Here is a 16,710-nt window from a genome sequence, read left to right as displayed (position 1 = left end):
CTTCACTTATCTCTCTTCTAAAGGATATCTTCTCTGTCTTCAGTTTCTAACTTTTCTTCTGATTTCTGTTTAGTCTTCATATATTAAAGACACATTAACTCCACAGTTTTTTTTTTCCTTTTTCCAAATAGCTGAACACTAGGTAACATTTGATAACTTTTTCTTTCTTTTTTTTTTTTTTTAAAACCAAAATAAAAATCTTTAATTGGCAAAGTTTAGGGGATAAGGGCATATAGACTAACTACCTTTATGATTACTTTATACAGACTACCTTAGACTAGCATATAGACTACCTTTGTAAAGCCTTCTGTCCACAGTGGAACTATGCAAGCACTAGTACTTTCTTCTTACTTTCATTTAATATTCAGATATTTCTAATGAGGATATATTTATGTACACACCCTTGAAATCTCTAGGTGTGTTAGAATTGTTTAATCATTTGGTAATTTATATCATATCTGTTGTATTGTATTGTACTTGACAGTCCTGTTGATATTTTGTCTGCTTCTCATGTTGATCAGGACTGTTTCTCTCCACATTCCTGGTGTTGATTGATACTTTCTGTTTATCGCATCCTTCTGATGTCCATGATGCTGTTGCATGAGGCCATTCTAGAATCAATTGTCACACCTTGGAAACTGCTGTTGCACACCTAGAAGACAATATATCTATTATCACATAATGCACATAGTCTCTTCTAGATGCAGTTTCTCACCTGTTTATAATCATTGACTTTCATATTGTTAGCTGTGTTTTACTAGTAGATTTCATCTTGCATTGGGATGCTTTAAATATTTTGATTACCTGACTACATATTATCTATAAAAAAAATCTCTAATCTCTTCTCTTCCCTTTTCTTAGAAGAAACTACTCATCCACTCCATTTCTTATGGTACTTGTAAAGAAGTATACCACTTTTATTATTATTATTATTGCATGGATATCTCTGTGGAATCCAACAACTTGTCATGAGAGGCTCATACCAAGTCTTTTCACACAATACCTATCATATTTCTCTTTTAACTTTTCACTAAAAGAGCATTCGCATATGAATACAGTAGAACTCTGTTATAATGATCACGATTACAATGAATTCACGTTTATAACGAATAATTTTGAAGGTATATTTGAATTACATTTGATTGAATGCATGTATTTCATGTTTATTACGAATTCGTTTCACGGGAATAACGAACGAATAATACACGTTAGTCGTTCCTTTACTGACATTTCATACGTATGCATTTTCTGGTTGTGAAAAAATGTTGGGAGTCGAACGGAAAATTTTATTGGTTTCTGAAAAAGTAGAAATTATACGGGAAGTAGAAAGTGGCCAATCAAATCTGACAGTAGCAAAGAAGTATGGTTTGTCCCCATCTACAATATCAACAATTTGGAAGAATCGCGAGTTGACTCTGAAAGCTTTTGAAAACAATTTATTGAAGTGTAAAAAACTTAAAAAGTGTAATAAAAGTGATGTTGATAAGGCACTTCTTTCGTGGTTTAAAGTGCAAAGAACCACTGGCTTACCTATTAGCAGACCAATTTTTAAAGTTCAAGCCGAAAAATTTGCTGTTCAACTTGGTTATAGTGATTTTAAATGCAACAATGGGTGGATTGAGCGCTTTAAGAACAGAAACAATATTGTCTACGCAAAAGTAAGTGGTGAGGCATTGTCCAATGACAAAAATGTTGTTTCTGACTGGATCAAGAATGTATGGCCAGACATCAAACAAAGGTATGGATACAACAACATTTATAATGCAGATGAAACAGGGGCTTTTTATAATTTAACGCCTGATAAAACTTTTCAATTTAAAAACGAAAAGTGCATTGGCAGAAAACTTATCAAAAATAGACTCACAATTTTAGTTTGTGCGAACATGACCAGTAGCAATAAAAGAAAGCTTCTTGTAATTGGAAAATCGGCAAAGCATAGATACTTTAAAAACATAAAGAAACTTCCTGTTGATTATACAGCAAATAAGAAGGCCCGGATGACATCTTCAATTTTCGAAAATGAAATTCGCAAGTGGGATAAAAATCTTCGCAGTGAAAACCAGAAAATTTTGCTATTGATAGACAACTGTCCTGCCCATCCTGTAGTGGCTAATTTAACAAACATAAAACTTGTCACATTCGGTGGCAAAAAAACATCTGTCTTGCAACCACTTGATCAAGGCGTAATTAGATGTTTTAAATCCCATTTTCATCATCTGTTAGTCTTGGAACTGATAGAACGCAGAGAAAAATCCGCGGAAAATGCTTATGCTTACAACTTGAAGATCAGTGTACTTCACGCAATACGCTTAATGAGTGATGCTTGGAATTTGGTGTCATCGTCTACAATACAAAACTATTTTAAGAAAGCCGGTCTTGCGGAATACGAGTGCAATCTGAAGAAGATGAAGAGGATAACTTACCGTTATCAGCATGGTTAAAAGCGCGAAACTTGAACAATTTTGAAACGTGTGCAGAGATTGATTGATAATTTTATAGACTTTGATAATGGCGTCGCAACTTCAGGTACACCGACAGACGCTGACATCTTAAAACAAATCTCTCATACACCAGAAGAAGATAATAGTAGTAGTGACTCCGAGGAAGAAAATAGCAATGATGAGAAAATCGTTACCTGGCGTGAAGCAGAAAGTGCTTTGCATATTTTAACAGGATTTATGGAATCGCGATCTGTAAGTTCAGATGACACATTCAAGCATCTTAGTGGTATAAGGGACAATTTCAAACGTATAAAATATGTGTCTTGTGAAGCAAACCACGCTTAATGATTTTTTATATAAAAATGTGAAGTTTTAAAAATAAATTTTTGTTCTTTATATGTATGTATGCACATATGCATTTATGTTACCCAATATACCTATGCTGAGAAAAATCTGAAAACATTTTTAATTCGCTCAAATTATGACCTTCTCGGATATAACGAATAACGGTTATTACGAACAAATATATGCGGTCCCGTGAAATTGTTATAACCGAGTTCTGCTGTACTTTCTACTTCCTCAAGAAACTCAGGTGACTAAATTATTAAATGCTGAAAATTGTTTCAAAAATAAATAAATCCTCTAATGTATTTTATTCCCCCAAAAGAGTAGGCAAAGCTCCTTTAGCCCTAACTAACTTTTTGAAGACAGATAGGCAGCCGGTCTCCATCCTTCAAGCCTTCACTAATTGATCCATTGAAGCTATTGCTGGTTTCCTTATGTTAAGGAACAAAGAAAAATCATGATAACTCAAAAACTGTATGGTGAATTTTTATGCAATTCCAATGAAAAGCAGTATGATATGAGATGTGAAAGAAACATCCCCCTCTAAAAAAAAAGTACTGTTAAGTGAATAGTTTAATTTAGTAAACAAATGGGTAATGGTCAAAATGACATTGAAAGCAGCAGCATTTCTACCTAGAGCATCCCAGACATGTTCGATAGAATTAAACTCAGGAGAATAGAATTCAATAGAATTAAACTAGTATGGATGGCCAGTCTATACATGTGATAGTCTTTTCTTGAAGATATTTTCCATGAGGAGGAGCATTATTGTCTTGCAAGATAAATATCTTCCTTATCAGGCCAGCTCTGTAAGGTGCAGCATTCATGGTTCTGCTAGGATGCACATACAGGTTGTTGTGTCTACTTAACAAGCCTCCACAAAAAACCATCACACTGTCTTCACTATAAGGGTCCCTTTCATGGATATTAGAGAGATGATAGCATGTCCCTGTTCTCCTCAGATCAAAGCATACCTGGTATCGTTGTCTAGAGTAAATTAGAAGTCGTCTGTAAATAATATTACCCCCCCCCCCGTTCCATTTGTTCTTAGGTCCAGTTGATGTGGAGCCTGGCCTATTTCGATGTTCTATCATGTGGCATGGAATAGGGATACACGGACTGCTGGTCACCTAGCATACAAGACCACCTTTGTGAAGCCTTCTGTGCACAGTTGAAGCAGATATCAATATTATTGTAGCCAGTGCAAGGTGATATTGTAGCTGATTCGAGATGGTACTCCTGTTTTTCAACGAACAGATAATCGGAGATATCAGTCACCCACTGAGGTTGTAGCCTTCTTTCGCTGTATCTCTCCAGGATGCTATTTTTGACTGTTGGAATTGGTTCCACAATCTGTGACCCACAGAACGACTCACATGCAGCCATCTGGCTACCTCCAGTTTGGTCAGACTTTAGTCATACATTGCTTGCCACCTGAATTCATCAGTTAAATGATGCCTTGCAGCCATATTAAATAATTTTGCTATCACAAAATGTCTTGTTCTCACTCCAGACACAAAATGAAAACCCACTCCAAAACACCCTCTTTTATGTCATATCTCATTTGTTTATACTCCTGACAGTGCCACTCATTTGTATATGATAACCAGATTCAGCAGCACTGTTTACATAATGTACCTGATTGTCATATTTTTTTTTCTTTTCTCCCTGAGTTATTGCACATTTTTTTTCTTTGTTCCTTAATTTATGGAAACCAGTGAATATTAATAAATCAAAGCTTTTCAGGAGAGAGAATACTATACTACAATACTACAAAATTCTGTATAATACTACAGAATGCAATTGAAATTGCATTCTCTAGTATTGTACCAAATCCTGTTAGGAGTTTATCATATAACCAAATATGTGCAATTGCTGAATTCATTAATGAATGAATGCTATTCTTTCAGCATCATCCATTGATTAAATATCAGACAGTTTTCTAAGCTTTTTCTACTGTAGCTGAGTTATCTAGCCTCAGACAGAGACATACTAAATGGATTTCTCTCCCTTTTCTCTCCCCTCAGAAACTTTCATTTCTTTCCACAAAAGCAGACACACTGGCCTGTGAACATTCATAAGTCTATACAATTAGCTCTTGATTAGCTATTTCACTGCATTTCTAAATAACAGAACTTACTTATTGAATGAATTTCTGCCCAGGGTTATAGTTCTCTTAACAAAATTGGAATTGCATGTAAAAGAAAAAAAACACTAAATAAAAATGATAATTTCCCCACTGAACTAATTATAATAAACTCAATAATAAATCTTTTAAACTTGTTACTGATTCCTTTGTACACATTGAATATTTGCTTGAAACTGGCTATGAACTTGAAAGAGAGAACATCTCATTGTGGCATATCTTTTTAGTATGTTTATTTTAAAGTGGATTTCAACTTGCTAAATCAGTACTTCTAATAGGAACCTGAGAGGTATGATAACATACTACATATCATAGGATGGATAATAAAAGCTGACAGATATTTGTGTGTGTGTGTGTGCGAGAGAGAGACTCAGAAACACTTGAGTGCAGTTATTGATTTTTTACTCAAACGATGTTATAATTCTGAATATTTTTACAATTGTTTATGTTAGTACCTTTATTAGTTTTGGTTTCATAACACGCATGTGTTATGAAATGGATGAACTTACAGCATCAGAGAATATCAGGAAGAATCGGGATTTTCATTATTTGGAAATTTTACCACCAACAGAAAAAAATAATCACCCGACAAAGCCATGCCGTGTCTGTACAAGAAACAAACGTAGACGCGAAACACGTTATTATTGTCCTGTTTGCCAGGAAAAACCATCATTGTGTGTGGAAAATTGTTTTAAAATGTACCATTCTTAATTTGAATAAATTGTTTTTTTTTTTATTTTACTGAGTGCTTTTTTATTTCATTGATTGGTTTTTATTTTTATTGATTTTACTAGTTTAAAATTGATTTACAAATTACGTGTTATACTACGGATTAACTCGCGCTTGGCATACGAGGTTGGTAATCAACATACGAGTATACTCGTAGTTGGCTTGTGAAGCTCATATACGAACTACGAGTATACTCGTAGTTGGCATCTGAGGCACATACACAATATACTATATTTTAGTTGAAATTATTTCTCTTTTACCAAGCCCCCAGACATGCTCTTTGCTTTATTCAGAATCCAAGGGTCCAAATTAAGGTAATTATACAAAGGGATAACTCGTGTTTGGCATAGGAGGTCGGTAAATCGACATACGAGTATACTCGTAGTTGGCTTGTGAAGCTCATATACGAACTACGAGTATACTTGTAGTTGGCAGCGAACATGTTAATCACTGTAGTCAGTGCTATAATAATAATAATAACTTATTATCTTTTTTTTTTTAATATTGTTTTTATTAAATTTTGTTATCACTTATTGTAAATATATAAGGCATGCAGTTTTTTTTTTTTTTAATTAGATATACGAACATATAACCCACCTTTTAAATTGAGAATTAAAAATTAATTTCAAAAAAGCTGTTTTTCTTCAGGCATGTGCTCATCGTTATATTCACAAAGGAAAAGATTTTCAGTGGGGACAAGGTATCTGTTACTCACTCACACAGTTTCTTGATCTTCATCTGACATGGAATCCATGCTTTAATCGACCGGTAACTAAAGCTCATGAACAGTTTGGGTATTGTCAAGCAGGTACAAGTGGCGATATTTCTGAGGTAAATATTTTCATATTTGCAATATTATTTTAATAATGTTAAGCATTTATTTATATTGAAAGTGGGTTGATATATTTTTAAGAGTGGTTATCAATTACTTGAAAAGGTTGGCAATTTAGGTCTGCATTTTGAACATTAGCCAAGTTTTTTTTATATCTTCAGTAAACAAGTTATTCTGAATGATAAAAATTGTCTACTATTTGAGGATTTACATCCATTATTATTAACATTATTACTTCTACTATTCAGACATCACCGTGGAGTCCTAAGTCTGATTGCAGAATACCCATTTCATTAAGAGATAATTAGTCCTGTCTTTTCTGTCCTTTGTATTTATTCTGCAACATTTAATGTAATGTAATTTGGGAAAGTCTTATCATTAGTAATTGTTAAGTGTTACAGGATACAAATTTATGATGTAAGAAGTTAGGAGGCACTGGAAAAGAAGTTATCAAAAGAGAATACAGAAAATAATATTTAAAAATAAAGTTCTGTGTAAAAGAATCTAAATGAAGTCCATGGCAAGACTTTGGTAAGAATATTATTATTATTATGTCACACCTACAAGGGGGTCCAAGGACTTTTCAGAGAGTATTCTACTCTCTTTCATTGAGTCCTACTTACTTATCCACCAACTGCACACATGCAGTGCTATTTACTGCCTGTCAGCATAGTATATTTTGTCTGTAAATTGCATGTGTTCTCCTGGCTGATTTGCCTGAAGATGAAATATAGAAGACAAAAATGACGAAATGTTCTGTTTGCTATTTTTTTTTAAAAAAACTTAGAAATGGCAGAAAGATTACTATACTTTAACTATATTAACATCCATGTGGATGAAATATACTCTCCTCATGCACTTCCTATCTTTGATATGTCAATGTAAAATCAATAGCCTTGATGTGTATACACATTTAGGCTGGTTGCATGGTTAAAGGAATCAAAGGTGATAAAAGTAAATTAAAACAGAAGTAAGAATATTCAGAATGATTACTTTGTAAAATTGTTAAATGAAATAAGAATGAAAATGTTAGAAAATATTCAGGTCTACATATTAATTCTTGAGTTAGAAAAGCAATCAGAAACTATTTCTGATTTAATTAAAAGAAATTTCTTTGTAGGAGGAAAGTCTTATCAGTAAACTGTCCTCCTCATTGCTTTTCACTTTGAATAAACCATCTTCATTTTCCCTCCCAGGTGTTTACTGAATTCCTTGTGATTTTCATCTCTCATACTTTGGAGAATGTGAATGTTCATTTGAAAAGAGAAGACTTCAGATACATTAATTCTACCACCATTATAAGAAATCCCACAAGTCTTAGAATGGAGTTGACACAGATCACAGAATCTTCTCGTTGAAGACTCATCTTTTGCATATATGTCATTTTGAATTTGAGCATTAATTCAGTGAGAACACTAAAGCTTTATTACATTGCCCGAACTTGAATCAGAATGAGTCAAGTTTGTGCATTGTAATTTGGGAAAGTCTTATCATTAATAATTGTAAATAACATTTTGCATCAGCTGTATTTATCAGTTATAATATACCATTTCTAGAACATGGCTCATATCTTGCTTATGATTTTTTGCTTTACCTTTTGAATTGTCATTTACACTGAGGATGATCTATAAGTTGATCGAAATATCCGTTTATATACATTTTTAATAAACTTTCTTATGATTTTGTGTTTCATAGTTTGGTCAGTTAGGATCCATGTTGAGTACTGATCAACATATGAGTAGTGTAATCTAACAGCAGCTTGTAGCAGACTACATGTACTCGGTTATGTTGTACCTCTCCCAGATAGAGGCAGGGTATCCTAAGATGATAATGTACCACATCACCAGGCCACTATGAAGAAATGCTTTGCTAATTCAATTTAGGTGATTTTTGCTAAGCATGCTTAGCAAAAAGCAGTATATAATGTGCAGAAAATTTTAGGATTCAGAAGTCAAAGGCTCCATCTTGGTTTGACAATGGAATAACATCTCTGCTGTGTAAACCCATAAATGTTTATGCCCACATTGGGTGTGAACGTCTTATGGTCATGCATATTTTAAATGTGTTCTGCCTGAAGAGGTTTATAGAAGTGCCTTGTTTGGTGTCTAGAACAGGATTTCCAGATTATTTGCTCTTCAAGCCATTCATGATACTAAAGTGTTATAGGTTTACTTTATGGATAAAATTGACATGCACACAAACGCACGGTACCAACTGATAGCTTGTACAGTGTTCTTTCTAACAGTGAGTAATTTACTCCATAGTATTGAAGTTCTAAGCACGTATGAGTGATTTTTATTCTATCCTTCTATCCTTTTGAATACTGCTGGTCTGACTATATCCATTGTTCAGTTACCTTTTAAAGACAACGTCCTTCTCGTAATAGGATTAACTGCTATAGCAAGGCCCCCCCCCACTGCTGATACTAGGAGGCACAAAGTTAACAACAAGCAGCAAAAAAGTAAGTACATTTTCTTAAACTTTGTATCTTAGAAAAACTTAGCAGTTCAATTGGAAATTATACTACACCTTTGATTAACACTAAGATGGCAGCACAGTACAAATTAGAGTTCAAAATAGCCCTTGATTTGCTGCTTAACATTGTCCAAGTAAGCAGTAATTTAAGAAATTATTTGACATACTAACTGTAGTGAGTGAAAGTATTCTATAAAAATGAAAAATGAAACAAAAGTTTCAAAAGAACTACAGTCTACTACAAACAGGTAGGTGCAGGCTAATTTAGCTCAGCTTACTCACTGTACTCACGAGTTGTTAAAAACAATGCTAAAAACAAAGACGAATCTGAAACAATCCTTGATGATGATGATGATTAGTTTCCTTTCATCCATACAGATGGTAGCGGCAGCTATGCTACCATACTAGGGAAGTGACTATGAGCAAGGTGGTTTCCCATTGCCTCCTTGCCATACTCTATCCTATGGCTGTATCCTGTGTGTTCACGGGTCTGGTTGCGAAGCACACAGCCAATAGGCTAACCTCGTGAACAAACAATCCTTACTATAAATTAATAGTGAAACTTATAGCTCAACTAAACAGCGAAAAAACCAAAAATATAATAAAAGAAAAAGTAGACCCAAGAAAAATCAAAATCGGAATCACAAAAATGAAAAGTATTATAATTGAATCCAAAGAAAATACCAACATAGACTTGCTACATAACAAAATCTCTAAGGAATTCAAAGACCCGTTAGTAGCATATTCCAGTAAGAAACATCTTCCAAGACTAATTGTACAGGAAAACCTCGCTTAACACGAATTCGATATGCACAATAATCAGTTAGCGTGATTGAGTGAAATGATACCATTTCCCGCTTTACGTGAGTGATTAATCAGTTAGCGCGATTGAGTGAAATGATACCATTTCCTGCTTTACGTGAGTGATTAATCAGTTAATGTGATTTTTTTACATTATGCAAAATTTTTTGTTACCAGTCTGCAGCGGGCAGAAAAGCTGGAAGTCGTTAAGAGACATGAAAGTAGCACTATTAATACAATGATTGTGCAAGACTTGGGATACAACGAGTCTACAGTTTGGACTATATTAAATAAGAGCAAAGAATACAAAGAACAAGCAAAAGTTGCTACTGCTTCTTTAAGCATGCAGATCACCCAAAATAGAAGCCATTTACTGATCGAAATGGAGTGTCTTCTATCACTCTGGGTTGAGGATTATAATAACCAAAAAAGAATACCTTTTAGCACAACGAATATTAAGGCAAAAGCTCCCAATATTTTATCTCATTACTAAATTTAACACACGTGAACCACAGTAGTAGGTTTTTTATTACATAAATATTTCGTGCTAGGTATCTTAGGACATCATCAGTACAGTAGAACAATACTAGGAATGACACAAAGGATAGGGTGCATACGTACAATGGAATCGAAATTGCGTGGACGTGGAACTTGGCAGACCTGTTTATAGAAAATCTTGAAGAAAACATTCTTGCATTTAAATCCAAACCAAAACTCTGGCTTCGATATGTCGATGATATCTTCGCAGTCTGGAGTCATTCCGAACAAGAGCTACTTCATTTTTTAGATAAAATCAACCTTCTTCATCCACGCATCAAATTTACATTAGAAAAAGAATCCCCACAGGGCATCCCCCTTTCTGGATTTACACATCCAAAGAAAAGAAGGTGGTTCCATCTCCACCTCTGTCTATCGCAAGCCAACATTTTCAGGTCGCTACATTCACCATACTTCTGTTCACCATCCCTCTCAAAAATTTGTCATCGTTAAATCATTGGTAACCAGAGCACACAGATTTTGCTCCTCCGAGGATTCTCTAAAACAAGAATTGGAAATAATCAAAAACACAGCCAACTCTAAATGGATACAATCTCAAAACAACTCAAAAAATCGGTACACAATAAATAACGGAAAAAACTCACGTAGAAAGATTATTTATTAGTATAATTTTCGCCTGTGTGTCACAGGCATCTTCAGTACATTAAGCTCAAAATTAAACACTAACTGACAATTCCAAAAAGCGCCACCTAAGTAGCTGGTGTAAGATAACTAAAAAGGTCAATAACTTTCCTTAAAAAAAAAAAAAAAAAAAAAAAAAAAAAAAAAAAAAAAAAAATTAATACAGTAAAAAGTTAGGAAAGATTAGCTGATTTGTAAAGTACTATCTCCCATAAAGGGGATAGACATAAGCCGTCGGATCTGTTTAAGTTAGGAGAATGAAGTAGAGTTTCACATGTTTCTTTATAAAGGCGTTCCATGAGAAACTGACTTTTGTGAAGAACTCTTGTCTTTCTCCAATGAACTCTGTGTCTAGTGAAGATGGCATGTTCAGAAAGTCCAGACTTTTCAGGTTTAAAGTATTCAATATAAGATTGGTGTTCTTCTACCCGAATAGAGGCAGATCTTCCCGTTTGTCCGAAATAAGATAATCCACAAGAGCACGGATCTGGTAGACACCTGGATGATTAAGATGTGGAAGCTTGTCCTTAGGAGAAGTGAGAAAGGTGGAGATTTTTCTAAACGGTCGAAAGGCAACAAAAATATTCAGTGGTTTTAAAACTTTTGCTATACGTTCACTGATGCCTTGTACATAAGGGATAGTAATGCGCGTTATTTCCTCTGTGTTGAAGAGGAAGACATATTAAAACTACTCAAAGTTCTTTCAATGAAGCAATTCTTATAACACGCATTACTATCCCTTATGTACAAGGCATCAGTGAACGTATAGCAAAAGTTTTAAAACCACTGAATATTTTTGTTGCCTTTCGACCGTTTAGAAAAATCTCCACCTTTCTCACTTCTCCTAAGGACAAGCTTCCACATCTTAATCATCCAGGTGTCTACCAGATCCGTGCTCTTGTGGATTATCTTATTTCGGACAAACGGGAAGATCTGCCTCTATTCGGGTAGAAGAACACCAATCTTATATTGAATACTTTAAACCTGAAAAGTCTGGACTTTCTGAACATGCCATCTTCACTAGACACAGAGTTCATTGGAGAAAGACAAGAGTTCTTCACAAAAGTCAGTTTCTCATGGAACGCCTTTATAAAGAAACATGTGAAACTCTACTTCATTCTCCTAACTTAAACAGATCCGACGGCTTACGTCTGTCCCCTTTATGGGAGATAGTACTTTGCAAATCAGCTAATCTTTCCTAACTTTTTTTTATTATTATTATTATTATTTTTTTTTTTTTAGGAAAGTTATTGACCTTTTTAGTTATCTTACACCAGCTATTTAGGTGGCGCTTTTTGGAATTGTCAGTTAGTGTTTAATTTTGAGCTTAATGTACTGAAGATGCCTGTGACTCACAGGCGAAAATTATGCTAATAAATAATCTTTCTACGTGAGTTTTTTCTGTTATTTATTGTATACTGATATGTCTACTCACGGTTTACCTCTTTTAAAACTTAACTCAAAAAATCATCAGCAACTTCTCTACACATCAACCTAGACAAGAACAAGCCCATAGGATTCCCATACCTTATATTAAAGGCATCTTCAAACAGCTCTCGAAAATTATGAAGAAATACAATCTTGCTGCCACCTACAAACCCATCAACCAGATCCACAACTTGTTACCTTCGCCCAAAGACAAACTTTCACCTATGCTACTACCTGGTGTATACGAGGTTCCATGCTCCTGTAAACTCTCTTATTATGGATAGACAGGCCGATCAGTTTTTAAACGCATTTCGGAACATCAAGACCATATCTGCCTCATCAAACCGCAAAAATCAGGACTTGCTCAACACGGAGTTGAAAAACCCAAACCACACGATCCACTGGGAAAAGACAAAACTCCTACACAGATCTTCATATAAATATGAACGCTTATATAAAGAAAGTTCTGAAGCCCTACTTCACAGACCAAATCTAAACTGCAATGATGTTCTTGCCATCCCTAAAGCATGGGAAATTGTCATACAGAATTGTGTAAAAATAACTTAATTGTAATTTAATTTTAATTTAATTAATTTAATTCAATTGAATCTAATTTAAGTTCAGGCTGCAACGCACCGCTGCACGCAATTTGGATTCCATTGTACGTACACGCCCTATCCTTTGTGTCATTCCTAGTATTGTTCTACTGTACTGATGATGTCCTAAGATACCTAGGACGAAATATTTACGTAATAAAAAACCTACTAGTGTGGTTCACGTGTGTTAAATTTAGTCATGAATTCTCCACAGGTTTCTCTATATAATCATTTTATCTCATTGAAAGAGACCAAATTTCAAGAGGAATGTGAAAGCTTTAATGCAAGTTTAGGCTGGTATTTGACCATTCTAAAATTGAACTGAACTGCATAACATAAGAATAACTGGGGAATCTGCTACTGCAGATAAAGATTCTTCAGCCAAGTTTCATAAAGAATTGCAAAGGATAATCCTGGAGGGTAATTATGATGATCGGCAAATATTCAACGTCGACGAAATTGGTCTCTTTTGGAAGCGTATGCCAATAAGCATTTCAACCAGAATAAAGTATCTAAAGATCGTCTTATGCTCTTATTAAGAGGCAATGTAAAAGGCGACTTTTAACTCGAGCCTATGTTAATTTATCAGACACAAAATCCAAGATCTAATATTTTGAAGAAATCATCACAATTGGAAAAGAACTTGGATTTAATGAACTGGATAATAAAGATGTGAGAAACTTGCTCGATTCCCATTCAGAACAGTTAAGCAAGCATGATCTCCTTCAACTAGAAGAACAGTGTGCATCTGAAGAAAATAATGAGTGTGAACATGAAGAGAATGTTACAACCAAGAAGCTAACTGCGACAGAACTTGAGTTAGTTTTCAGTCACATTGAGCATGCTAAGGAAATTTTGTTTGATGCTGATCCTGATATGGAATGAAGCTTCAAAGTCCAATGAAATCTTGATAAAGCGATCGCCAGCTATTGCAAATTGCATGACCAGATGAAAAAGTTGATCATCATTCAAACATCTTTACTTAATTTTTTTGTAAAAAAGTAGCTCAATCAAATGTTTAGGCATTAAATCAAAATTTAAGCAATTGATTTTTATCAACTTTGACAAATTTATGCTAACTGATGGATGAATTAATATTATTTCTATTGTTTATTGCATTTTCTTAACATGATTTCACTTAACTTACATTAATTGAGGGATTAATTAATCACATTACTTGAGGTTTGCCTGTATATGATATTCCCAGTGAAATTGATACAATGCAATTGACTCAATACACATGCAGAACGAAGAACACTTCAGGGGGGCCAAAGTTGACACAGAAATTCATCGTGACAAATAAAAAAAAATGGACAAGAGAAACATGATTATTAAAATCAATCCAGTGGCGAGGACGAAATTACTGAAAACTGGTGTTAAAATGCTGTGGGGAAATTGCCATTGCGCAGACTATGTAAGTGTTCTGAGGAGATGCTTTAACTGCAATAAATTCCACCAATAAAAACCAAGAAGCTGAACATCGATGGTAGAAAATCAGTACCTTGGTGGAATGATGAACTAACAGATCCTAAGAAAATGTGTAAATGCAAACAAACAACTATATCAAAGGACCACCTACAATAATCAAGATTTAAGACAGAGTAGAAGACAGAACTACTATAAAGACAAATAGAGCTATCAGTCCAAAATTACAAATGCAAAAACAGAATCATGGAAAAAACTGTTTCAATCGTATCGAATCCTTGGAACTATATATAAATTAACAGCAAGCAAGAATAAGGCAACACCTATAAGTGCCTCCATAGTGCAGTTGGAAGAATGACAGTATGTTGTGCTCTTAGATTAGAAAAAAGGCCTAAGTTCAATTCTCATGACAGGAGGAATCTTTATATGGATTTTTTCAGTTGATAGTGAGTTAGCCAATCTCATACGGAGGAAACAGGGTTTTTTTCTCCTGTAAACTCAGGTTTTTCATTTCACATACAGAAATCGGCTATTCAGAACACAAGTAATTTACAGTAAAAAAATACTAGTGGTGGTGGTGGTTGGAAGTGTATGGCATTGTTGTAGATCATGGTAGTAGAGGTTCTGTGTAGTGGTGGAGACAGAGAGTTGTAGAGTGTGTGTTCCCTCGATGAGTCTTCGAACTCATTGGATGTGTCACAAAATAATATTATCTACTATTAAGAAAACACAGCTCTTACACTAAAAACTTAGCAGAAACTACAGCTATTATGATAAACAAGTTTATTCCTGATGATGACGAATCAACAGATGAAGAAATCTAGACAACTATATCAAATAACGAAGAGCTCCTTAAATCCATAAAACTTACAAAGAATGGAAATAGACATGATCTCCAAACAACGATTTATTTACATCTAATGAAATCAAGTCAGTATTAAGATCAATGGATACCAGAAAAACTCCTGGAGAAGACAATAACCAGTGATATATATACTCCTATATATATATATATATATATATATATACACACACACACACACACACATACTCCTAAGAGTGTTTGTTGAATTCCCCAAATTCATAACAACAATTTACAACGAATGGCTAAAAAGAGGGTGATTTCCTGTATTATGGAAAGGTTTTAAAATCATACCCATGATCAAACCAGAAAAAAAAAAAAAAACATCTGACAAAATTAGCAAACACAGGCCAATTAGTAACATAAATATTGCTGGTATACTACTAGAAAAACATTTGATAAACCAAATAATGGACTTTGTCTCTTCAAGAGATCTATTAAGCATCAATCAGTATGCATTTAGACCTCAAGCACAGTAGACACAATATGGATGCTAAAGAGTTCACGGAAGACAGTCTACAGAAAAAAAAAAACTGTACAAAGAGCCTTTGATGTTGCATGGTGGTGGCTAGCTGTAATTAATCAATTAAGAGATTTCAGATGTCAAAAAAACTTACTCTATTTTACAAAAAATTATTTTACAAACAGAAGAAGACAGCCTCATTTTACAAACAAAGCTGTCCACAAGGTTCCTGCTATGGAACAGGTTTCTGGAACATCCAGTACTACTTGTTATTAAGACTTTCTTTCACTACTGAAACAAAAGTCATAGCTTTCGCCGATAATGCGATGATAATGATTCATTTACACAACTGCTTACAGTTAGAAGTAATGGCCAACGAAGAGCTCCTTAAAATTGCAGAGTGGACATGTGAGAAGAGAGTTACCTTCAATGGCACCAAGTTTGAAGTATTCCACATCTCACATAAAAAATCAAAACAACCTGTAACGGGAAAGTTCTTAAGGTAGACAGTGTGCTAAAATAACTTCTTCTTTTCTCTTCCATCATTTATGCGGATGATGATGAGACCTAATGAACTCTTTCCACTTCTGTCTGTCCTGGGAGAGTCTGAACAATTCTGTCCAGTTTGGTGGCACTTGTTGTGATTTGATTTTCAGGTCCTCTTTTATTTTGTCTATCCATCTAATTCTGGGCTGTCCTTTGGATCTTTTACCTTCCATCATTGTATTCAGAGCTTTAGATGGTAGTCTCTTTCTGTTCCCATTCTGGTCACATGGCCAAACCATCGCAGTCTTCTTTCTTGGATTTTGTCTATTATTGTTATTTCTTGTTTTAACCATTTCCTTATGTCTTCGTTTCTTAGTCAATCCAGCAGAGATACTCCAAGTAATCTTCTTAGCCAACCCATTTCAGTAACTAATAATTTTTTCTCTTCAGCCTTTTTGAGATTCCAGCATTCACTTGCATAGAGGAGTATTGGGAGGACCAT

At 34.4% G+C, this 16,710-nt stretch overlaps 1 protein-coding gene across 1 annotated transcript in view; it reads left to right on the top strand.

Moving 5' to 3' along the window:
- LOC150100151 (integrin alpha-PS1-like) overlaps positions 1 to 16,710 on the top strand; it is a 573,942-nt gene that overhangs the window by 46,683 nt on the left and 510,549 nt on the right. The window contains exon 5 of the mRNA XM_090402382.1: positions 6,310 to 6,492. Coding sequence (XP_090258508.1) covers positions 6,310 to 6,492 — 183 coding nt within the window. The remainder of the gene's footprint in view (positions 1 to 6,309; positions 6,493 to 16,710) is intronic.

The sequence above is a fragment of the Typopeltis vanoorti genome, chromosome 13 (genome assembly GCF_054136105.1).
Source record: "Typopeltis vanoorti isolate ZY-2024b chromosome 13, IOZ_Tvanoo_1.0, whole genome shotgun sequence".
Taxonomy (NCBI): Eukaryota; Metazoa; Arthropoda; class Arachnida; order Uropygi; family Thelyphonidae; genus Typopeltis; species Typopeltis vanoorti.
This window is presented reverse-complemented; position numbering and strand designations above follow the sequence as displayed.